This window comes from Neopsephotus bourkii, unplaced genomic scaffold (genome assembly GCF_033783945.1).
Source record: "Neopsephotus bourkii isolate Nb327-2 ecotype Australia unplaced genomic scaffold, CSIRO-AGI_Nbou_v1 NB_1615, whole genome shotgun sequence".
NCBI classification, from domain to species: domain Eukaryota; kingdom Metazoa; phylum Chordata; class Aves; order Psittaciformes; family Psittacidae; genus Neopsephotus; species Neopsephotus bourkii.
In genome coordinates this window covers 1,192,876-1,215,972 of record NW_026902090.1, presented here as the reverse complement: position 1 = coordinate 1,215,972, position 23,097 = coordinate 1,192,876, and the positions used below count along the sequence as shown (strand labels likewise).

The 23,097-nt window shown below is 60.7% G+C and overlaps 1 protein-coding gene across 2 annotated transcripts in view; it reads right to left on the bottom strand.

Annotated features, from left to right (window-relative positions):
• KCNIP2 (potassium voltage-gated channel interacting protein 2) overlaps positions 1-20,187 on the bottom strand; it is a 42,752-nt gene extending 22,565 nt beyond the window's left edge. For both annotated transcript variants that reach the window (XM_061372496.1, XM_061372498.1), the window contains exon 1: positions 19,955-20,187. In XM_061372496.1, coding sequence (XP_061228480.1) covers positions 19,955-20,027 — 73 coding nt within the window. In that variant the 5' untranslated portion in view covers positions 20,028-20,187. The remainder of the gene's footprint in view (positions 1-19,954) is intronic.
• Positions 20,188-23,097: the final 2,910 nt, after the last annotated feature.

The window sequence follows — 23,097 nt, the reverse complement described above, 5'->3', positions numbered from 1 at the left end:
CCTCCCGCAGAACAGAGCCCCCGTGGCCCCCAGGGTGGCACCTACCTTGGGAGAGGGTCCCGGTGACAAACTGGTAGAAGAAGCGGATCACCCGGCCCAGCTGCCTCTTGCAGCGCTGCTGGCAGTGGCTCATGGCTCCAGCTCACCGCGCTGGGCAGGGACCCAGCCTCACGCCCTCCCGGCCGGTGAGCAGCTCCCCGGCTCTCCGAGCAGCAGGCACTGCCCGCCGGAGGACGGAGCCTTCCTTGCCCGGGGCGAGCCTGCGGGCATCGGCGGCGGGTCCAGCCCGGCGGAGGGGGCAGCGGCAGCGCGGCAGCCGCCAGGCCCCGCTCCCAAGCGGCCGGCAGCCCGCCGGGAAGTTTCTCTGTGTTGGGATGCTCCCGCGCGGGCTGGCTGCGATGCGGAGGGGCAGGGGGGCGATGCCCCTCCCAGGGCTTGGGCTCGCAGGAGCTGACCGCAGGCTCGGAGAGAGAGGGGCTGGCCCGGAGAGCCCCCCCGCCCTGAGCCGTGCCAGCCCTCTCCGTACTGCAAAGTTGCAGGGAGAGGTGGGGAGTAGCGGCAGGGGGATGCTCGGGGCCGGGGGAGCACAGCGGTGCCAGGCAGCTCTCCCGGAGAGGCGGATGGACGCCTCCCTGACTGGCAGAGCCTCGGGTTGCCCCTGGCTTCTGGTCCGCCCCTTGCCACCAGCTCGACCCGGCACTTCACGCCCCGGCTGGCCGGGAGCCGGAGGCAGGTTGGTATGGCAACCAGCAGACTCCACAGGTCCCGCTGACCAATGAGGCACTGCTGCATCCCAGGGCCGCCTCTCTCCAAGAGCAGGGAAAGACGCTCCTTCCGGAGGGGAGCCGGCACCAAGAGCATCTGCATCCTTGGGCATCAGCCCTCTGCTCCCACTGCCCAATGCTGGGAGCGTCCTTCCATCCTTGGGCATCAATTATCTGCTCCAGCCAGCCGGCGCTGCAAGTGTCCTGCATCCTCAGACACCAATCATCCAATGCTGCAAGTGTCCTGCATCCTCAGACACCAATCATCCAATGCTGCAAGTGTCCTGCATCCTCAGACACCAACCATCCAGTGCTGCAAGTGTCCTGCATCCCCGTGGCAGCAGTGCTTCAGCACTGGGAGCATCCCAAATTCCTGGGCATCAGCCCTCCAGCACTGTGAGCATCCTGCATCCCTGAGCTCCCACCGGCTCCACACAGGGGAAGAGACAAGGGTGGGAAGGAGTCAGCCCCCCAGACCACCCAGGCTGAGAGCTGCTCACCCCAAAGCTCAGCCTGGCAGTGAGTTGCTAGCTTGCACACTATGTCAGAGCTAGAAGACAGTCTGATATGTAGTGGCAGTGGGATTTCCCTGCTCCCAGAGCCAGCCTGAGATGCTCTGTGCAGGTTCAAGACGACATCCCTTCCCCAAGTCCCATTTTCCCAGCTTACAGTTCCTTCTGCACATCGCATCCACACCCCACACCAGCAGAATCTCTCAGTTCCGCATCCATCCAACTCTATTATCTCATAAGCTTCATTTCTTATTAATGGATGAGGAAGTGAACAAAAAGGGACTTGATGGAAATTATAGCTTCTGGTCCCTCGGGGATGGGAAACGGGCTGCAGGCATGATACATACAGGAACAGTGAGACTGTCCAGTCCCTTCCAATGCCTTAACAAGGAGCCCCAAGAGAAGGGGCAGGAGCACTCCCAGGGGTTGGTATGGGGTAACCTCACTCCCTGCTCCTGAAAGAAGCTCCATCACCTCCAAACGAATCCCTTCCTGTCTGTTACGCTGGCTATGCCCATGCAAAGGAGGGCATGCCCCAAACAGAGAGCCCACACACACTAGGGAGGGGGGAAGGCACCAGCCTCTGCAGAGCTGAGGCAGCTCTGGGGGGACCCAGCAGCAAGGCACAACATGCAGGCAGCAGGGGCTTGCAACCCTACTGTAATCACCCATAAAGGCCCCATCCAGGAAAGGGCTGCAGGGGACATCACCCCCCCAGGGGAAAGTAACACTGAGGCAGAGATGTAGGGAGGCTGTAAATACAATAATACCCTGACTGAACCCAGCTCCTTGAACCACCCGCCCCAGCCAAAAGCCCAGAAATATGGGGTGCACAGTCCCCCCCCCCCCTCCCGCTGCCTTCCAGGAACAGGTCAGGGGTTTAGGACCCTCGCCCTTATCTACAGTATTCAGGAGACCTTGCTCTTGGCTCAAACCCTCAACACAAACACACTGGGACCGTTTCTTGCAATGATCAGATCCCGTGAGTTATGTGATGCAAAGCCAAATCCTGCAAACGCAAAGCTCCCGCCGTGCTGGGAGTTAGGGACAGCCCCACAGCATCGCCGGCGGGACCAGTCCGCACAACCCAGCCGAAGGCGGCTGCAGCATGCCCAAAACCCGTGGGATACAGGCGAGGTGGCAGAACAGCCACAGGAGGGTGCCAGAGCCCACAGGACGTGAGAGCAAACAAAGTTTGTAGCTCCGTCCCAAACCCAATATGCGTCTCTTTGTGAGAGCCAGATCCCACCTGGCCGGGAAGGTTCCACCCCAGCGTGTTCTGGGCAGGTAGGAGATTCAAGTGCCATCCGATGCACCCTGCTCGTGACGGCCATGCGGGACAAAGCAGCTTGTGTCCCACCCCATCAACATGTGTGACCCACCTGCATGGGGACACCAGCCTGCAGGGACACGGTGGGCGAGAAGAGCGCAGCACCCATATCACCAACCCCACCTCCAGGCTTGGCTGCTCACCATCATGCCCAGGTACTGGTGAATGATGTCCAAGGGAACATCACAACTTTGGGCAAGCCCTTCCTTGGCTCTCCAAATAGGTCCTTGTGCACTGCCACCAGTGACAGTTACGACAAGAAGACAGAAGCTCATGGGGACCACACAGGCTGAGTCCTCTCCCCCTGCACCTAGCAACCTGCAACAGGTATTTTGCAAGGACAGTGCATTGCACAGAGACATGAGCCAGCTTTCATCCATCCCACGGCTCCCTCCGAGCACACAGTCCCCAGGCTGGCACCAGGGACCGTGCACCTTGCCCTTGCAGAAGAGCAGCAGAGCCACTCAGTCGCTGACCCACATCCTCCCTTGCAAGACGAGCAAGACTCCAGCAGAAATCAAGAGCAAGCTACAAAGCAGGGCTCTTGAGCCCACCCGTCCACAACTTTCTTTACTGAAGATGTTTCCTGGGCCGCAGCCACCACGGGTGTCACTGCAGGGTGCACCCCGCCAGCCTCCCACCCTGCCTGTGGTTCTCCTAAACCTGCTTCCCTGACGAGGAGGCCAGTGGCCTCCCAGCCCCAGGGGAGCTCCAGCCCCACACGGACTGAGAACCAGCCCAGCTTGCCATTGCAGGGCAAACTCAGGGAGACAGGAGCGCAACTCTGGCCCCTGCTTCCCTGCTGCCTGCCTGCGGGCTGTGCCGAGACAACCCAGCTTGGATGCACAGCAATGCGGGATGGCCAATACAGCCCGTGTGGCTCATCGGCGGTGTCACGGCCCGTGCGGTGCCGTGGGACCCTCATAGCCTCGGTGCCGTTGCTGCTGCCCGACGCTAAGAGGAGCCACCGCACCGCACCGCACAGCAAGGAGCAGCGGCCGGGCCACCGGGAGGTGAACCGGGGACATGGTTCATGCCGGCGGCTGCAGCGGCGGGTGGCACACGGGGGACAAGAGGGGACACGTGCAGTTGTGTCGGGGCAAGCGTGGCCATGCACACGTGGGCGAGGATGCACGGGGACCGTGAAGGCCACCCGTGCGTGGACATGCCGTCACCACGGTCTGCGGGCAGTCCCTTGTAGGTTGGAGGGGCAACGACGACAGTGCCCGCACCAGAGCCACTGCTTCCTTCCCTGCTCAGATCCGCTCTTCCTGAGATGGTTTCTTGGCAAACGCATCCTTCCTAAGCCACCGACATCTGGGCTGGTACCTGCTGCGGGGGGGCAGGGAGCAGCCGGGGAGCTCCCGCTGGTTCCTGGCCATGAAATATTCATTAGCACAGCCGCGAAAAGAAGGGGGGAAATAAAGGATAAACAGAAGGGGAGGAGGCAGGCACAATGCTTGCAGGCAGCTCAGCGTGGCACAAACAACCCCATAGGGTGGCTGGATTAAGGTTTTCAGGGCCAGCGTTTGTATGTGGGTCCCCTGGTGCCTGTGAAAAGCCCATCCCGGTGACAAGGGTGTCGTGGGCATGTGGACACCCCTGGAAAATACACCCAGGAGGTAGCTGTCCATGCAGGCAGGCACACAGTTGCGTGCATGCCCAGCATGGGCAGGGACAGCCTGAGACACAGGCATCCCAAGGGGCACCATGCTGGGTTGGTGCTCAGGGTCTGTTCCTACCTGTGCCAGCCACACATGCGAGGGGCAGGAGCAGAGCAGGGCTCCAGCCCCCAACCAGGGCATCTGGGTGGCCTCAGGAGTCATCCTGTGGCTGGCAGACCCCTGCGACAGCATCTGCCAACACCTCCCTCCAGGATGAAGGGCAGTAGGGATGGGAAAGAGGCAAATTTCCATTAACAAGGAAGGGCAATGAGGCAGGGCACCCTTCAGCTCCGTGCCAAGCCTCAAGCACCACTCAGATTCACAGGGACTGGGCAGATGCACTGTTCTTTCTGTACTTAAATCAGGCAGGGATGGAGAGCACACACATCCCAGACCTATGGCTGCTTGGAGGGCATGCGGCAGCTCCTGGCTGGAGCTCAGCAAGACACCCAGAGCCAGGGCACAGAGAGGGATGAGGAGGGGGGCATCCCTGCAGCAGGGACCCCAGACACAGCATGGCAGGGAGGGTGGCTTTGTGGGAGCCATCCGCAGAGCTCAACCCAGCCATCCCTGCGTGCGGTCCTGGGGCTGCTCCTGCCTCCTCCCAGCCCTGGGGACGCGCAGCCTCCGGGACTCGGGAAAGCGCTGAGAAAGTGCTGCTAGTGAAATTAAATAAGGCAGCTAATGAGGTAATTTGCATAGCTATTAGCAGGCAGGATTTGCAGCGGTTCTGACATGGAAATGTCCTGCCACGGTGAAGCACAGCCCGAGGGCTCTGCTAGTGCTTGCAGAGGGAAACATACAGTGTTGCATGGGCCCACCACAGGCGCCCGCCACCCCACCGGGCCGGGAGGCGAGGGGGACAGGAGCAAGGAGGTGGGAGGAAGGCTCAGAGCGGGGCAGAGGGCCTGAAAGAAGCAGTATGCTCTGACCATGAGCCCAATTGCCTTCAGCCGTGCACCCCAGTGGCTTAGCCTGTGATGTACAGAGCATGGGGCAGCAAGTGGCTCCTGCCTCACCAAGGTGCAGAGCATGCTTGAAAGAGCCAGCTTGCAAAGGCCAAGGAAGAGCTGCCAGCAGCCCAGGCTGACTTAAGGGGCAGCCCCAACGTGGCACAGCCAGCTGGGTCCATGAGCCACCCCATCCAGAGCCAGCTATAGCTTTCTGCACCCCTTACCCCACCTCAATCCCTTGTGAACCTGGCCCCAAACACATTCCAGGACAAGCACAAACCCTTTCCTCCCTCACCTTGGCTGCCAGTGAGCCAACTGGCTTTCACTTCTAGCAGAAGATGCGATTTTGGGGTGTAGCTCTGTGCACAAAGCCCAATGGCAGCACCAGCTCTGCATTGCAGCTGACCCATCTTCAGGTGCTTGGGTCAGGAATGCCCACACCATACCTGGCAGGAGGGCACTGGCCACCCTGGTACCTCCAGGGATGCAGGGGCAACACACCTGCAACCGGTGACACTGCAGGATCCCCAGCCTGCTCTGCCCCGTGAATCAGTGATGATGGAGAGGGGTGGTGCGCAGGGCCACCCTCCCCCGGGCTGCCAGGGCACGTCTGGCTTTGATCACGAACGTGCGGCGACAGCTCGGCTCGTTCGGAGCCGATGGATCTTGTTCAAAAATGCATGTGACGTGATCTGTCTGCTCAGGAAGGCACTGCCAGGGAAGGAGCTCAGCCCCGTGCTGTGCACCGGTCCCGCAGCGCCGACCTGCCAGCAGCCAGCACGCTGCAGGGGATGGGGCAGCAGCCTGGCTCCAGTGGCCCTGGGCTGGGGAATGGGATGTGCCCAGCACGGGACTCCAAAGCACCCTACAGTGCAGGGAAAGGATGGGGACACCCCTACCATCTGACAGCAGAGACAAGCAAGAAGACCCAAAGGATGGGTGGTTGGATGGACAGACAAGAGCTCCACCAGCAGCTTGGGTGGTGTATGTTGGGCAAAGACCAGGGCCAGAGCCCGCCAGGGACTACTACAGTGCATCCATTACCCTCCATCATCCCCTCCCTGGCCTTCCAGCTTACACTGAGGCACGAACTCCTCCTAAGCTGTATTTTTTAAGTCAGTTCTGCTAAATATTTCAGGGATTTACACAGAAAAGCTCTCTGTGCTCGGCAGCACGTCAGCCCCACTGGCATCACACACCCCCGCCTGCAAGGGCATGAATAATTCATTGCCCCCACTAACAGGGTAGCAGCAGAGGGGAAGAGGGGACAAGATGTGCTCCATCATGCCCTGTCCAGGTTTCCAGGGTGTACCCCAAGACTCCATGCCCTGCAAAGGAAGGGCAAAGACCAGCAGCGGTATCTGCAGAGAAACTGAGGCACATGGAAGGGAAAAGGGCCATGAGCTGAGCCCAGCTGTATCAGACTGACGCACTGAGACCACAGCGGTACACAAGGACGCTACAGCCTGCCTGCAGCATCTGCCTGGGGCCATTCCTGAGCTTACCAAGTGTGCAAAGCCCAGCAATGCTGGGGGCACCCAGGCTGTGTCAGGCAGTGGGGCAGCATGGTCCCCAGCCCCTCCAAAGAGCACAGCCTTCAGAAGTGGTGTCATTGCTGTGTGGGGGTGTATGGCTCACGCTGGAGCCACACACAGCCACAGCACCTCCTTACCCTGAACAAGTGTCATTTTGGTCCTCAGATGCCCACCATGCTCCATGCATCTCACAGGGATCAGCAGGGGTTTCCACCCCCAACACAGCATCCTGCATCCCCAGCCTGTCGCAGCTCCTACTCCAAGCCTCACTGGGTTCTCCTGAATTGCAAGGCTGCAATAAACCTCAGCGTGGCCACAAGTGATGCAGCCCTGCTCCCAGTTCTGGAGGGGGCAGAGGCATCCCGCCAGCCTCTCCATGCTCCCCACCCAGTGCCAAGCCGCAGTGACAGTGACAAATTAACAAGCCCCATGCAATCATAGGTTGGGCTCCGAGAAACGGGACAAGGCACGAGGGTAATTTCCTTGCAATCAGCACTCACTCGGCCACCGACAGCGCCGGCTCGGCACGGTGACAGGAGGAAGCACAGTGGGAACGGGCTGGGATTCAGCCTCAGCTTCCACGTGTGCAGGCAGTGGGACTCCCTCCATCACCCAGGCAGACACTGCTGGGCTGAGCAGCACGGGCTATCAGCAGCACGGCTTATCCGGGGGGTTCGGCACATGCTGGGTGCACAACTGGAAGAGGGAGATAAGGCACCCGAGTGATCCCAGGGTGGGAAAACATACTGGAAGTGGCAGGAATCTCCCCCTAAACGGGCTTGCCTTGAAGACACTGAGTGTTTGCTGCTATTAATAACTCCAGTGCTGCAATAAGGTGCGTACCCCTCGCTCCCAGCTGGGACCCTCCCTGCATGGGGACACACAGCAACACATCAGGTGCTGGAGATGGGGCTGAGGTGCTGACCCACAGCTCCTCACCTGCCCCCACACCAACTGACCCTAGCACTGCCCTGAAACCCTTGGATGGGTGATAACGTGGCTGGCAGGACCTGGGGGCTTAAGGCAGAAGACCACCTGCACCTTTCTCCAGCCTCAACCCGAGATGCTGCACAGCCCCATAGCTGGGCTGATGGCCAGCACTGACCCTCTCCCCACCTGTACCCCAAGCAAAGTCTCAGCCCTCTGAGCCCCCTGTCCTGTGCTCCCTTCCCCATGGGCAACAGGGCCACCCACCTGCAACTCCAGGGTACCCCCTCAGCCCACTGCCAGCCCGGCAGGGCCCCCTGAGACTGCCTTTTGCAACTGACATTTTGGGGACAGGAAAGCTATTTTTGGTTGTTTGAGAGGCAATGTTTCCATTACCATTTGTCTGCCTCCACCGGAGGGAGGGATGCTCTCCCTGGGGGTGCTGTGGCACACAGCTTTGTGTTGGGCTGCAATGCTCAGCACAGCTCTGCACTGCTGGGTCATTCTTCATAGGATGGGAAAAATCCCAGCTGGGCTACAAGTGATGCCAGCCCTGCTCCCGTATCCCGGGAGGGCATGGCCCTCAGCATTCCTCCAGCCTCTTCACACATCCTCACTGCCTACCCAGTGCCTGGAGCAGGTGGGAAAGGATGTCTCTGGATTCCCACCTGGGCACAAGGGTCAGGAGCATCCCACCTGACAGAGGGGCTAGTGGGAAACACAGAGCAGAGCCTGGGGGCCATGCTCCCACCCAGGGCCAGCATCAGCAGCGTGTCTTTTCCACACATCTTGGTGAGACACCCCCATTGCTGAGCAGCCTGCCCCCCTTGAGCCCCCTAACATACTCGATAGGAGTAAAGGTGCTCGGCAGCTTCTCAGGGGGAGAGCAGAGCCTCCTGGTGCAAGACCTGCAGAGAGGCTCAGCAATAAATATGTTAATAATCAAATACCCATCCTGCGCCTGAGCTCACGGGAGGACTTTCAAGTCTAATTAGCAGCAGATTTGTGCCATCACCGCCTGGGCCCCAGGGACCATTCACCGTGGTTCCCACGAAGCGAGAGGCTCCTCTCTAATTAGGCAGCAGCATCCCATCTGCAAGGATTACCTCCAGATCCCCACTGCGCTCTGGGCTGAGGGGCAGGCAGGGCCCAGGTAAGCCAAGATGAGAGATGCCCACAGGCTTTGATCTGTGCAAAGCAACTCCAGCTGCAAATCCAGGGCAGGCAGGGGGGCACAGGCAGCACACTGGGAGGAGAGGAACCCTGAGCCTGCAAGGTCACCCGCACTCTCCTGCCTGCACACCTCTACACGTGCAGGGAGCTCCTCTCCCCACAGCATCCTGCCATGAAGCACCGGAGTGCCCAAAACCCCTCTCCATCTCCCTATCCAGAGGGATCATTCCCAAGCCAGGCCTCTGGCGTTCAAGGCTACCCACATCCTGTGAAGCCAGTACCCAGATGGGGGACACTTTCCATTCCACCCCAGCCACACGTGTTGTACTTTTCACCACCAACACAAGGAGCTGCACCTACTCTCCATCAGACCAACACGAAGCGTAGCAGTGGGTGCTTGGTGCACAGGGCCTTGACATTGCAAGGGAGAGGATCACATCCACAAAGAGCCCCATTCCTTGCTGCAGACAAACAGAAACCTCAATGCTTGGCAGCAGTTTGGGGGTGTTCATGAATCCCCACCCTGGTGGGGCCACCCTGCCACAGCTTGGTGCAGGTAGATGGAAATCCCATCAGATCAGACCCTTCCCCAGACCAGCAGATTGGGACAGGCAGTGCCTGGGGGAGTGCTCCCACCGCCCCTTCCCACATGTTTTTAAACAGGGCCACATTGTGTTCCTGAGGATGCTATAACAGACTGCATTCCCAGTGCTACAGCACCTTGCAGCATGGCTGGGATGGGAGAAAGCGGCACCCACGGGAGCAAGACAGGGCAGAACCTGGAGGTGCATCACTGCTGGTGCCCAAACTGGGGCCAGCCTCCTGGGGAAAGTGCAAAGGCAGAGAGATGGTGGAGGGACGAGGGAAGGGAGAGAGAGCAGAGGGAGCCATGTCCATGCTGAGGATGACAGCACAACCAAGGATGCTCTGCCGAGCAGGGAGGGGGACCCATGTGTCTGGCCCCACAGGGGGAGGTACTCAGTGGAGCTCACTGACCCAGCAGCAGCTGCCAGGGACACTCATTAGCACCAACTAATTGCGGGCAGAGGTGGCTGGCCTGGCAGCAGGCACTGTGCCATGCGCTCCTCCAGCCTGGCACGGGCACAGCTCCAAGCCGAGGGGACAATTACAGCTGGGGTGACAGCGGTGGTGTCCTGGGCACTTCCTAAGGGATTGCCTGGGAACGTCAGTGCCAGAGGCGCTGTGCCCATGAACAACCAAATCAGCACTTCATCCCTCCCAGGGGCATGGAAGTACCCCAGGGCACAGCCATCGCCATCCAGCATCTCTGCCAGCCCTCCCCAGCAGCACCAGGTAGTTCGTGCTGGCAAACAAGGGGTTACCAGCCCCTCACTTCCCCACAGTTATTTAATTAAGCAGTGATAAAAGGCAAGACATAGTACCCGGAGAGAGACAGTGGGTTGTAATTACAGCAGGGCAGGCTGAGGAAACAAACAGCGCCGAGGGAGGCACAGGATGGTGTGCGGCCGGGCAGCCACCACCGCCCCTTGGGACCCATGTCCCTGCCCCAGAGCTGGGCCCTGGGCAGAGGTGAGACCCTCGGGTCTGTGAGTGATGGAGGCAGGGAAAAGGCTCCTTTGTCCCTATGGATGTGGTTCCAAAAGAGCCTCCCCCTCCAGCTTGCATCAGGCTGAGGTAGCCCCTATGCCAGCCTCTCCCCAGGGGATGCTGCATCTGGACCAGCCCCAGAGAGCAGCAGGTTTTCAGTGCCCCACTTTGAAATATTAAATACCATCTCTTCTTGTGCTGTTCAGGGTAGCCCTTTGCACTGAGGGGACTCACTGCCCAGCTGGGGCGAGGGGACAGAGTCCCTGATGGGATGTGGCACCCCAGAGGGGCTCTGCCTCCCACAGACCCCGGTACGATGCCCATCTGCTGGGTTCCTCCATGCTGGTGTTTGGAACTCCTGTCCCATTTCCCATGGCTTGCTCCCTGCCCAGCCACCCAGCAGCGGTGTTTTCCCTGGGGACAGAAAAGCTTTACCCCCATGTCCCCTTCCAGTGGTCAGTGGGAGCCACCGGGCACCACCACAGTTGTGTCTGGTGTGGCTCAGTCCTGAGGGGTGCATGGCCACCTCCTGCACATCCCATGCCATCACGTATCACTGTCCCCTGCACAGCCCCCAGCCCCAGCCATGTCCCTGACCTTAATAAACCCTGCTGCTCTCAGCGCAATGCTCTGAGCCTCCTCCATTGCAGCATCCTTAAACTAATGCCTGGCTGAGCACAGGATAGAAGGAAACTAACCCTGGGCAGGGGGGCAGCAACCACAGTGCCTCTTAACTTCAAAAGCACTCTTCCCTGCCCTTCTTCCTCCTCGCCATGCAGGGGAGAGACCACATCTGCCACAACCACAGCAAGCACGGCTTGGGGGCTGCAGGGCTCTGAGCCATGCAAGGTCCCACACTGCCTGCACCTTTGCCAGGGCACCTTGGGGTCCCCAGCTCTGAAGCAAGAAGCTGGGAGGGATTTGACCGCTGGTGGGAAGCTCTTGTGAGCCCACAGCCTGGGAAGCTCAGAGCAGCAGCAAGTGGCGGGTATGAAGCAGGGATGTGGCGGGGATGCAGGGTGCCACAATGTGCACCCTGGTCCATGCAGGGACACCTCTTGCCTGTGTCAGCGTGGAGCAGTTGGGATGGGCCCCTCTCAGAGGAGCTGTGTGAGGGCAAGCAGACACCAACACCATGACAAACAGATCCATCCCACCCAGCAGCGTCCAGCCAGGGCTTGATGGTTTCTGGGATAACACCCAAGGAGAAGAAACCATCGCTGCCTGCACAGTGCAGCCGTGGGAGCACAACCCCAGCAAGGCCTGGGGTGCTTCCAGCTGTCAATCCCACCACGTTGCGCTCTCCTGAGGCAGGGGTGGCCAAGGCATCAGGGAGCCAGGGCCGGGCATCACCTGCCACAGCAGCGCTCCTGCTGATGCTCTTCGTTACACAACGGATTATTCCACGCACATTAATGACTTTGCGGCAAGGGGGAATGACATGAATGATTCCCGGTGACTGGAGTGACTCACTTTGCACAGCGGAGGGGAGGGGGGGAGCCAGGGGAAATCTGTTCGGGTCAGCACGAGCAGCACAGGGCAGGGGCTGGGCTTGGAAGATGCCACTTCTGGAAGGAGAGTCAGGGGGAAAGGAAGAGGTACCCCATGCAGGAGAGCGCTGAGATGTCCCCAGGGGATGCCAGGACCTGTCACAACCATAGCGTTATTACAGCACTGCCCAGGCCCTGCATTTGCCAGATGTTGGGGTTGCAGCGTTTGCCTGTGCTGCATCAGTGTTGTCTCTCCCTGCTCTGGGGTCAGGTGTGTAGCCAAGACCCTGTGCAGGTGCAACCAGAACTGGGGGTGCTGTGCCCTACCACCAGACCCCCCCCAACGCCAGCATGACCCTCGGAGCACTGCAGGGTGGGCAGGTGCCTGTCATAGTCCTCAAGCAGCAGTGGGGGCAAAGGGAAGCATTGCATGGGCTGCAGCCCAGAGCCTGGTGTCTGACCCTCCTCTCCCTTCTCCTCATGCCCAGGAGGCTTTGCTAAATCACACCATTAAGAATGAATCCTTGTTTCTTCACAGAGTAAATCGAGAGCTGTCACCAGCGCAGCCACCTCCTGGGGACACCAGAGACACGCAGAGACACACTGGGGACTCCAACAACCCACTGCCAAGTAGTCCCATGGGGATCCCTGGGCCGGGTGATGAAGGGCTGGAGGATTATTGCCTGGAAACCCATCCAGGAGCTTTCTGCGAGCAAAGCAAGGTTTAGAAATCCATTCTAGGAGGCACACTGAACCGAACAGGCTGGGAGCAGTGGCTCGCCTGTCAAATCCCATTAGCAAGGAGCCCAGCTCCAGCAGCATCCTGCCACGGCTGGATGGGCTGCAGTAACCAGGTAAGAGCAGCCAGACAGCTCTTCCCCAGCTCCTGCTGGGTCTGAGGGTGACCCATGGATGTGGGAGCTTGCTGATGCCTCCCTGTGTCCCACAGGGCTGTACCTTCCCCAGCCAGGCCAAGGGAAAGCCTTGGAAACCCTTTTCCTGGCCATACCATCACCAATGCTGCATCCCTAAAAAGCATGTTTTCTGGTGTCCAAATGTGTGGGTTTGGTGATGGGAAGAGGACAGGTAAGGGATCCAATCCATCCCAGCTCTGCTGCTGGGGTCAGTGCCTGGAGGCAGGGTCCCACCTTCTGCCCCATGGGGTCCACTCATCTCTCATAGCAGCATCTTGCCAAGAAAGCTCCCCCTGCTTCAGGCTGTTGATCTCCTTCCCAGCAGGAATGTGACTGCCATAGGAGGTGGCTCATGGGGAGAGTGGGACAGTGCAAGGGGTCCTATCCTGGCCAGTCAGTACCTCCATCTCTGCACAGCAGAGCTGGGGCAGCAGGTTCATGTCACAAGCCCACCTCCAGGGTCGGTCACTCCATCACCGTCTCTGACCTGCTGGAGGTGAAGCCATCCATCTCCACTGCCAACCTGGTGCCAGCCCTTGGAGCTCTGAGCACCCTGCCTGCCCATGGGCACTGCTGATGCAGTATGGTTCTCATCATACCTCTCCATGGCTCAGCCAGACCCCACACCACCCCTCCTGCCCTGGACAAAGCCATCAGCTTGTTCCAGGTACAGCCCAGGGCTCTCTAAGTGGAGCATGGATCAGTCTTGTCTGCACACAGGGACATGCTTTGCTTTGCTCTGCCCTGCACAGGGCACAGCCCCCAGCACATTCACTGCAAATGGAGCTGGTGCAGGAATTGGCCAGGCACTGCAGCAGTGCTCAGAGCTGCAGCACCTGCTTGTATGCACCATAACCTCAACATCCCCAGGTGCCCCGTGTCCCCAGATGGGGTGAGCAGGAACAGCGTGGATGGGACACCAACCCTCCTGCCACACCGCAGAGCCCCCAGCAGTGATGCTAACACCATACTGGGGTTGGGAGAGGTACCAGCTGCCTGAACAGGAGGGGTCTCTGACCCAATGGCTTCAAAAGCAGGGTGGTTCCTGCCAAGGCAGTGCTGGAGTCACCTAGAGCTTGTCAGACCTGAGCACTGGGCACCAGGCACAGGCAGGAGAGGAATGATGCTGCAAGAGAGTGGGCATACACATATGTCCATAGGTGACACCTTGTCTGGATCAGAGAGGAAACATTCAAGGAGACCCCAGTTCAGAGGCAGTGAAGTGACAGCCCCTGCACCTCCATCCCCATCAGCCCCTGTTGAACACCGCAACCATCCTGCCCCAGCTCCCCTGCTGCAGGGCTCTGTTTCCAAACAAGCTCATTACTGACAGCGCTCCCCAGGGCCTGCGCCACCCATCCTCTTGTGAAGCAGAAGACAACTTAAGACCCAGAAGCAGCCAGAGCCAGAGCAGTTTGGCAGCCGGAGGACCCCGATAAAAGCCTTCCACCCAGCACAGCCCTGCTGCCATGTGCCCTTTGCAAAGCTGCTCAGTAGGGCTTTGCTGTGAGTGGGGTGAATCCATCCTCTGCACCCCAGCCCCAGCCCTGTCCCATGGGGCTGCTCTGCCCCACGCACTGTCCTGCATGGCACCCACCCAGCCCCGGCTGCTGGCAGAGCACCCTGGCATGGGTGGTGGGTTGAACAGGACCCCTGCACTCACCCACAGCCCCACGGAAAGGAGGTCCTCTCCCCCTTTGCTCCCAGGAAAGCCACTAGCAACCAGCCACATCAGTTCACACCAGCCCAAGGCTCCACAACCCCTTAGCAAAGGATTTCGACCCCCCCCACTTCAAGACAGAGCCCCTCATCGTGGCATCGGGAAGGCAGCCTGCCCAGCTCAGCCTTCCTCCGCCTGGTGAGGCACGGCAGAGAGATTCATTTCACTACAGGCTCATTCATCTGCAGCACGATTAAAGCCCAGGGCTTGGATCCATCCCGGTGGCAGGAGAGTGATTTGCCAGCAGATGGATTTATCATCTCCCAAGCACAGCAATTTGGCTTAAACAAAACCAAACCACTTCTCCTAATGAAAACACCGCTAACGAGCAGAGCCAGCGAGGGAGGGGCAGAGCAGCTCCGCTAATGGGGTCTCTCCCGTCCTTCGGGCTGAGGTGACCCCCTGATGTCCCAGCTGTAAGGCAAAGGCATGAGGCTCAGCTCCAGACAGGAGGCACTGACCCGCTATGGCTCTGGGGGAACCGGAGCCTGCTCTAGGGACCAGCTCTGCTCACCCTCCCAAACCTTTTCCTGTCCAAGCTCCTTGCCCGGGGGTAGCTGGTCCCAGCACAGCACACAGCAGGAAAGCAGCACCAAACCCACGCACCTTCTCTAGCTGCAGCACAGCCATGGGGCAGAACCTCTCCCTGCCCGTGCATCGCCAGCCCTGTGCAGCAGGAGCCGTGCACCTTGGCCCAAGTTGCGACAGCCCATGAATTATGCATCGGCATCTGCAGAAATCAGCCATTTAACGGCCGACCAAACCCACGGACTTCCTGCCAATTAATCCTGTGCCACCAATTCCCCGCGGGCTCTGACCTGTCTCTGCCTGCGGGATGCAGCAGCGGCTGCCGAAAGCTCGGCTCCAGCCCATCCACCTGCAAAACCCAGGCTGTCCACGGGCAGTGGTACCCAGCAGCATCACCTGCATGCCCCTCGCCCCGTGTGCAGCTCTGCCCTGGCATACGCTTGGAGCAGCATCCCCTCTGGCAGGGACCCCTGGATCACAGCTTCTGATCAGGAGAGGCCACAACACCCCACGAGAAGGGACTCATTGGCATCAAAGGGCTGCAGAGAAGCCAGGACAGCAAAGAGAAAAGAGGGAGAGGGGTAGAGGCGGCAGAGGGAGGGAGGCAGCAGACAGAAATGAGGCAGAGTCAGGCAATGCTCCCATCACCCCGCGGAGGTGCAGCATCCATTGAGGGCAGGCGCTTTGGCACGGAGGGGACCCCACGGGAGCCCCTTCACCAGCACACCAGTGGAAGCTCTTTCCCCACCGTGACTGGGGACCTCTGGGGAGCTCAGGCCTGGCTCGAGGGTCAGCCCAGCTTCCAGCCCAGCCCCACTGCAGGCAGCAGCAGCAGAAGCAACAAGCGGAGGGGGGTCCTGTGGGGCAGCAGCAGCAGCACAGAGGAGGCAGATTAGTGGGGGAGCAGGGGGACGGGCAGCACGCTCGGTTCCCATGGACCAGACATTGGAATGTGTCACCCTTCCTGGGGGCTGCTTCTAGGAGGAGGGAACAACCCACACATTGCCACAGCGATGCAGGCAGCTGGCCCTTGGCAGGGATGTGCATCCAGGGGTGTTCCTGTGCTGCTCAAGGAAGCAACTGGCCAAGGGAAAGAGCTTTTTCTGGGCATGAGCAAGGTGCTGCCATGGTCTTGGGTGCAGTCCCCATCCCAGTCCCCCTCCCTGGGATCCGTATAGCCACAGGCACAGCACACAACCTGCCACACACACATGCAGCCTGCCTGCCTCCCACCCCATCACTCCATCCTGCAGCTGTGGATCCCAGCACTGCCCCCTGCACACACTGTTACCTGGGACAGGCGAGCACTGACACCCCATCCACTCCCTAGGAATTAAATGACCCCCCTTGTGGGTGGAAGTCCTACCCCACAGCGAGCCGGGGAGTTTTCCCCCCACCCAGGTGATCACAGGCTGTGAGCAGCCACGACAGAGCCGCGGGGTTTGCTGGCAGCAGAACCAGCCCCGGGCGCAGCCCTAGATCTGCCCATCACCTGGGACCCGCCTGCAGCAGCGGCACCGTCAGAGCACGGCTCTTCAGCTTCAGCCCACAGCAGGGACCGGAGTCCCAGCTCCCACTGTCTTCCTGCCAACCCCACTGACCCATCCACCCTTCGGTGTGGGGGCAGCTCAGCCCCATCTCTCGTTTCTTACTGCCAACGGGAGAGATGCCTCTGACACACCCCAGTCACTGTGCTGGTACCTACAGTTTTCATCTTACTGGGTGGGCTGCTAACTAAGAGTTAGGGAGTCCCCATCCACCAGCCATGCCTCGGGGGCCAGGAGGAGCCCAAAGCCCTGCAGATGGTGTCTATAGCAATTGCTCACCCCTGCAGGTGCTGCAGCTGCCTTGCAAGTGGAGCAAAGTGGTTGCTCGAGACCCCACAACATAACGGGAGGGAGAAAGCAGGGGTGAAGAACTGGGGGTTAAAAGTGAGCCTCCACATCCCATCTGGGGCACCAACAACCCCAGAGGCACATCCCTTATCCTTGAAAACAGCTCGGAGCTTTGACCCACCCCAAACAGCCCAGGTACTGACTCCGTGCTGGCACAAGCCATCCATCCCTGCTCCCCAAGTGCTCCCCAAGTGGGGCTGGAGCAGCGCTGCTGCCCGCACACCCCTGTGGAGCAGTGGGAGGGAGGGAGGGAGGGAGGGAAAGCTGCCTCCGAGCCCCCCTTGCCGCTCACACTGCCGGGATGCGGGGCTGGGGACACGGTACCTGTGCTCCTCAGGGCAACGCGGCTCTGCGCTCCCGTGTCGTCCGCGTTGAGGGCCATGTCCAGAGCAGTCCCGAGACACTGGCTCTGGGCTCTGCTCGCACATTAATCACTCATGTCATTAGAGGGGCTGGAGGAATAATGTAATTTATAGATGGCTTTTATTTCTCGCTGGCGTCATCCAAATACCCCACAAATGGACCCGTTTCATTTCCTAGCGCTGCAACGTAAACATTTCTCTCCTTAACACCCCGATGGACTCCCAGCCCCAGGCTCGGCTCCTGTCCTCACCCCACACCACTGCACCAGGGCCCATCCTGGGGCACCCCAGCACCTTCAGCCTGTGCCCCCAGCACACGGAGCCGGTGCTGCTCTCCCCACGGCTCACACACACACACACAGAGCTTTCACCCGCTCGGGTGCCCTGGCCTCTCACACACACATCCATGTGCTGCTGGCCCACGCAGCCCATGGCTGCTCTGCCCAGGGACCGCTGGGGATGCTATGGGGAGGAGGGACTGTCACTGCACCCCGCTTTCAACAGCTCTTGACACGTAAAAACCAGTGCGCTGCTGGGGGTTCTGCCCTGCACATGGCTGGGTCTCCTGTTTCTCCTTAGCCCCTGTCCTGTTGGAAGGGGGATATGCATAGATGGGGGCTGATGGTCCCCAACCCTGTTTCTGGGGTGTGATGGGGAGGCAGCAGGACCAGCTGGAGCTGCTGTGGGGCTGTCGCATCGCCTCACATCAAATCATCCCTCAGTTAAGAGCTCTTGTGTGGCAGCTGTCCCCCACACCCTGGCAGACCCCGATGGATGGGATTCCCCAGGGCTGCAGGAATACCCCGAACTGCTCATGCCTGTCCCCAAGCAGGGCTGAGCTTCCAAACAGTCAGTGCCAGCAGGGACCCTCCCATCTGCAGGGAGAGACTAAGCCCATTCTGGCACTGTCAGATTCACTCTGGGGCTTTGCTACAGCCCCATGGGCATCCCTGCTCCTCACCACATACCCAGGGTACCAAGGGCCAGGTTAAGGCTGCATCCCCTCTCCTCCTGCCTGCACTGCATCCATACTCTTTCTGGGAGAAAAACAACTTTCCCAACACAGGGAGGGATGGATGGCTTCACTGAGTGCAGCCAACACAGGGGAGATCCGTGCCACTGGGACCAGCTTCCTCCTCCCCGGTGTCACCACCGGCTCTGCCCTGGTTGGTCACTGACCTGACAGCTATGGCAAATGAGTGACATGCCCTCCCAGTGCCTCTGTTTCCCACTCTGGGAAATGGGGTAAAGATACCCAGCCTTATTCCCCAGAGGCTTCCCAGCAACCCCATCCCTGTGGGAAGAGGCTGGCACAGAGGCAGGGCTCCCCTCTGCCCAGGTTCCTGCTGCACAGCTAGCTCTCAGGTAAGCCTAGGCATAAAAGGTCTCAGCCTCAGAGAGAGTGGGGTTTATTTTTAACTTCAGTTTGATTTAGATCCATATGGACACTTTAAAGTTACCGGAGAAACCAAAAGTTGTGTGTGGGTTCCAAGTTCCTACACAGCTCAAAAATATCTTCCCTACCGCACGTTTGGGCAGGCACCAAGCAGCATCCCCAGGCGTGGGGCTGCCCAGGGAAGCAGAGCAGGGTCCTGCCCTGTGCCACCACCACCTCCTCGCAGCTCCAGAGCAAAGCCTGAGATCCGCTCCGGACCATGGCAGGAAAAGCATCACCAGGGCTCAGCGGAGCCGCCTGTGCACACACCTCAGTGCCTGCGGCAGGAGGGCACCCAAGCCCCCCGGCTACGGACAGGTTCGGCTCCATCGTGGGTCCCGGGAGGCAGGTGGGAACTGCGGCCCCATTTCATAGCTGCTGCGACACGGAGGCCCTGAAAGGGGATGGGATTCGGGCTGATCCATGGAGAGCACGTGGGGAAGGGGGGGTGTTGCCTGCTCCAGCCCAGCTGCTTCGCTATCGGACAGTGGGGGACGAGGTGCGATGGACGGACAGATGTGGTGGGATGGGGGATGCCAGCCAGTTGCCTGCTGGGGCAAAGGATGGAGGGGGATGCAAGGGTGTCACAGATGGGTCATATTTGGCCTCCCTGTCCCACGGCCACCCCATCCCGGGAATAAAGCATCTCTGGAAATGCTCTAAGGGGACACTGGGTGACGGATAGAGAAGACAACAGGCTCTGTGGTGCTGATGGGGTTTACTGATAGGGGTGAGCCTCTCTGTTCCCAGGAAACCTGCTGCCAGGGTGAAGCCGTGCCACCCAGGGTGCAGCGGGGGGTCCGAGCTATGGCAGAGAGAGCCCAGTGCCAAACCTTGGTGTCCCGGGGGTCTTGGGAGAAGCAGTGAGGGCGGGAGAGCTTGGGGTCGGCCAAAAGCGATTCAAGCATCCCACCCCGCGGCGGGGGCCTTTCCCCGGCCCGGCCGGGATCAACGCGACCGCCCCCCGGAGCATTCCTTCCCCGCGGGTCCCGACTGTCCCCCTGCTCCAGCGCCGGTCTCCCCTCTTCCCCGGGCAAGGCGTGCGGCGAAGCGGGGCGGGCAGGGGGCCGGGGCTCAGCCGGGTCTGGAAGCGGGCGGGCCGGGACTACCGGGGTGCCCGGGGGGGACCCCCGCGCCGTGGTCCCGAGCGGCTGCTGCACCTTCCCCGGCTGGCGGCACTCACCCGTGAGCTGGTCGTAGGAGCCGTCCAGGTCGTGGGAGTCGGACAGGCTCTCCTTCCTGCCCTTGTTCCGCATCTTCCCGGCGGCGGGGGGAACCGCGACGGGGCGCACGGGCTCCGCCGCCGGGCAGGGGGGGCCCGCGCCCGCCGCCTCCCCCCGCCCCGCCGCCCGCAGCACTCACCGCGGCAGCAGGAAGGGACCGGCGGTGCCGGGGGCTCGGCTCGGTTCGGCTCGGTTCGGCTCGGTTCGGCACGGCTCGGTACAGCAGGCAGGAGCGCGCAGCCGCCCCGGTCCCCGCCGCCGCCGCCGGGGCTGGGCACGGCCGCCCCCTCCCTCCCGTCCTTCCCCGCCTCCTCCCGGGAGCCGTCAGCCCGGCCCCGCCGCCCTGCGCCGCCGCGGGGAAACTGAGGCACGGCCGAGGGCGGCGGGGAAGGGCTCCAGCGGGGAGGCTGCTCCGCGCTGCACCGAGGGCTCGGGGTAGCCCCATGGGGACCGCACGGGGAAGGGGCTGAAGAAGGCACAGGGCAGGAGGAGCGCAGCCCCCCACACTGCGGGGGAGCAAGGGCACCCCAAGCCCTGCGTGTCGGTGCCAACGGGACCGCAGGAGCTACAGAGGAAGGGGGATCCCAGCCCTGCCCAGTCCGGGGCGGCTGCTGGGTCTCCCCCGGATGGGAAAGCGGTCAGAGGCAGAGGGGACGCGCAGCGACCGAGGGATGCAGCAGAGCTGTGCCCGATTCGCCTGCTTGCAGGCAATAACAGAGGCAGATCCCCTCCGGCTGCTCCCCACCCCGAGTATGGGTTTCCCACTCAGGAACCCTTCTTGGGGCTTCCAGATGGGTTTTTACCCCATCTTCCGCAGCCGCGTGGGAAGGGTGAAGCAGCAGCACACACTGGGGGGACTTCCAGAGGCCAGGTGCTGCTAAAGGAGCTCACAGCCCCACCGGTACATCTGGCACTGGGAGCTGGAGGTCCCGCTGCTGCCCCCGGGTTTTGCTGCCATCTGTGCACGATGCCATCCTGGGAGATGCGGGCTGTGCTCAGGAGTTCCTACTACACTCAAAGCCAGGGGCTTTAGGTGCACTGCGTGCTTGCACTGTGATGGGTGCTGAGCACATCTCAGGGGCTACCCAGCTCCCAGCGTTTCCCACCTCTCCTCCCTTCATCCATCTCATCATCCTCTTGGTCTATGTAGAGACACAGAGGGGAGTAAGGCCAATAGGGGAGGCAAAGCGTTTCACCCCGATCCCTGGGCCCAGCCTGGGGCACAGGGCGGAAAGGGAATCCAGAGCAGCGAGGAGGGAGGGCCGCGCTCACGCGGCAGCGTGTTGTCAGCGTGCTTTGGTGTCAAGCCATGAAAGAAGCCGCCTTAGCGAGGCAGCGATGCTTAGCAACTGCCTGGATCTAAAAATAAGAGCCATTTAGCGAGGAAAACGCAGTAGAGAAATGCTCGGAGAACCGAACACATTCCCCCAGCCCTGCCCATAGCCCGGCCAGCGCCGCAGAGCCCGTGAGCCCTGATCGGCTGGAGAGAAACTCCCGGGACAGCCCTGCCGATGCCCCCACTGCTGGACCTGACAAGCAGGGCTGGGGCACAGGCAGCTCGCACACCCCGTGCGCTGCTGGGGTTGTCCATCCTGCTGCTCCTTGCCTGCTTTATCCTCCATCCTCTCCATCACAGCCACCTCCTCTCAGCACACCTGGGGACCAGGGAAGTAGCCTCAGTCAGCTGGGCTGCAGGTGCTGTGCCCAGGTTCACCTGCTCCATCTCCAGCATCCTGTGGGTCCATCCTGCTGCAGACGTGGGGGCCCAGCAGAGCTTCATGGGGGAAGTTTTCACCTTCTGCCACCCCTGGTCCATCGGGAGGCAAACGTGGCTATTTTTATCCCAGCTAAGTGCTCCTCTTCTGCAGGCAAGCGAGAGATGCTCTGCCAGGCTAGGGAGAGGGGGGAAAGTTGGGGGGTTTGGGGGTACCATGGGGTAGGATAGGGCACCCCCAGGCTCAGGGTGACACAGCCCACCCTCCCTGCTGTGTGAAAACAGGGGACACAGCTTGCTTGCTCGCTGGTCACGGCTCCTTTCCTTAGCAGACACGAGGGCTGGGCTTCCTGCCAGGATCCGCAGCCTTTGAGCCTTCCTCTCCTAGGGGAAAATGCAACATCGTCCCCTAAATGTTCTTCTGGGCACTGGGAGCCGGGGTCTGCAGGATGCTGGGGTGGGAGCAGCCCTTTCTGCTGCAGGAACGGGTCTGGTCCCTGACTGCTCACCCAGACCCAGGCAGGGACCCAGATACACCTCAATAAACAGGGCAGGGGTCCTGTGGAAGCACCCAGGTCCCTGAGCTCGTCTCTGGGAGAGCAGCAGAGAACCACGGGGTAAAGCCAACACCAGTGTAGGAGAGGGATGGAGAACAAGGAGGCGGGCAGGAGACACAAGGGGGGATATGAATTGGGGCACGAGGGGTGCCGCACCATGAGGCTGTGTGTTCCTTGAAGGTTCCTTGAACCCTTGTGGTTCCTGGGACCACCCGTCCATCCTCACCATGATGGAAATCACCCACTCACATCAGTCTAGGAGGGAGGCACGTTCCCTAAGTGGCCCATCCGTCACCCTGTCAGCGGCAGCAGCGCCACATCCATAAAGGACATCTTCATGGGATTAATGCTGCTCCCAAGCAGTGGAACTGCAGCCAAGAATGGCTGTGAGCCAGGGTGAGAGGGGTCGGGAGATGTGTGCGGGGTCATGCTGTCCAATGGGCTCATTTGTCCCCAGCTTAGGCCATCTCAGCCTTGGTGGGAGGAACTGGGGAAGGGGACAAGGTTGGGATGCTCCAGTATTGCCCAGAGCATTGGATGCAGAGTCCTGCTGCTGGCAGAGCTGTGCCAGGCTGCCACCAGCATTGTCCAGACCCTGGCTGGACCAAGCAGAAAACCCCAGGCTCAACACAAAACCCAAGACAATCCCAAAATGCTCCCATCCACAGAAGCAAGAAGAGCCTGGAACAGAGGCAGGAGCTCTGGGGTCTGCATCCCAACAGGCTAGGGTAGAAGGATGCAGGGAGCTCTGCAAGCCCTCTGCAAACATCCTGCTGCAGCTGCGACAGTGGGACAGGGAGAGGGAAAGATGCGATTTAACACTTCATTAGGT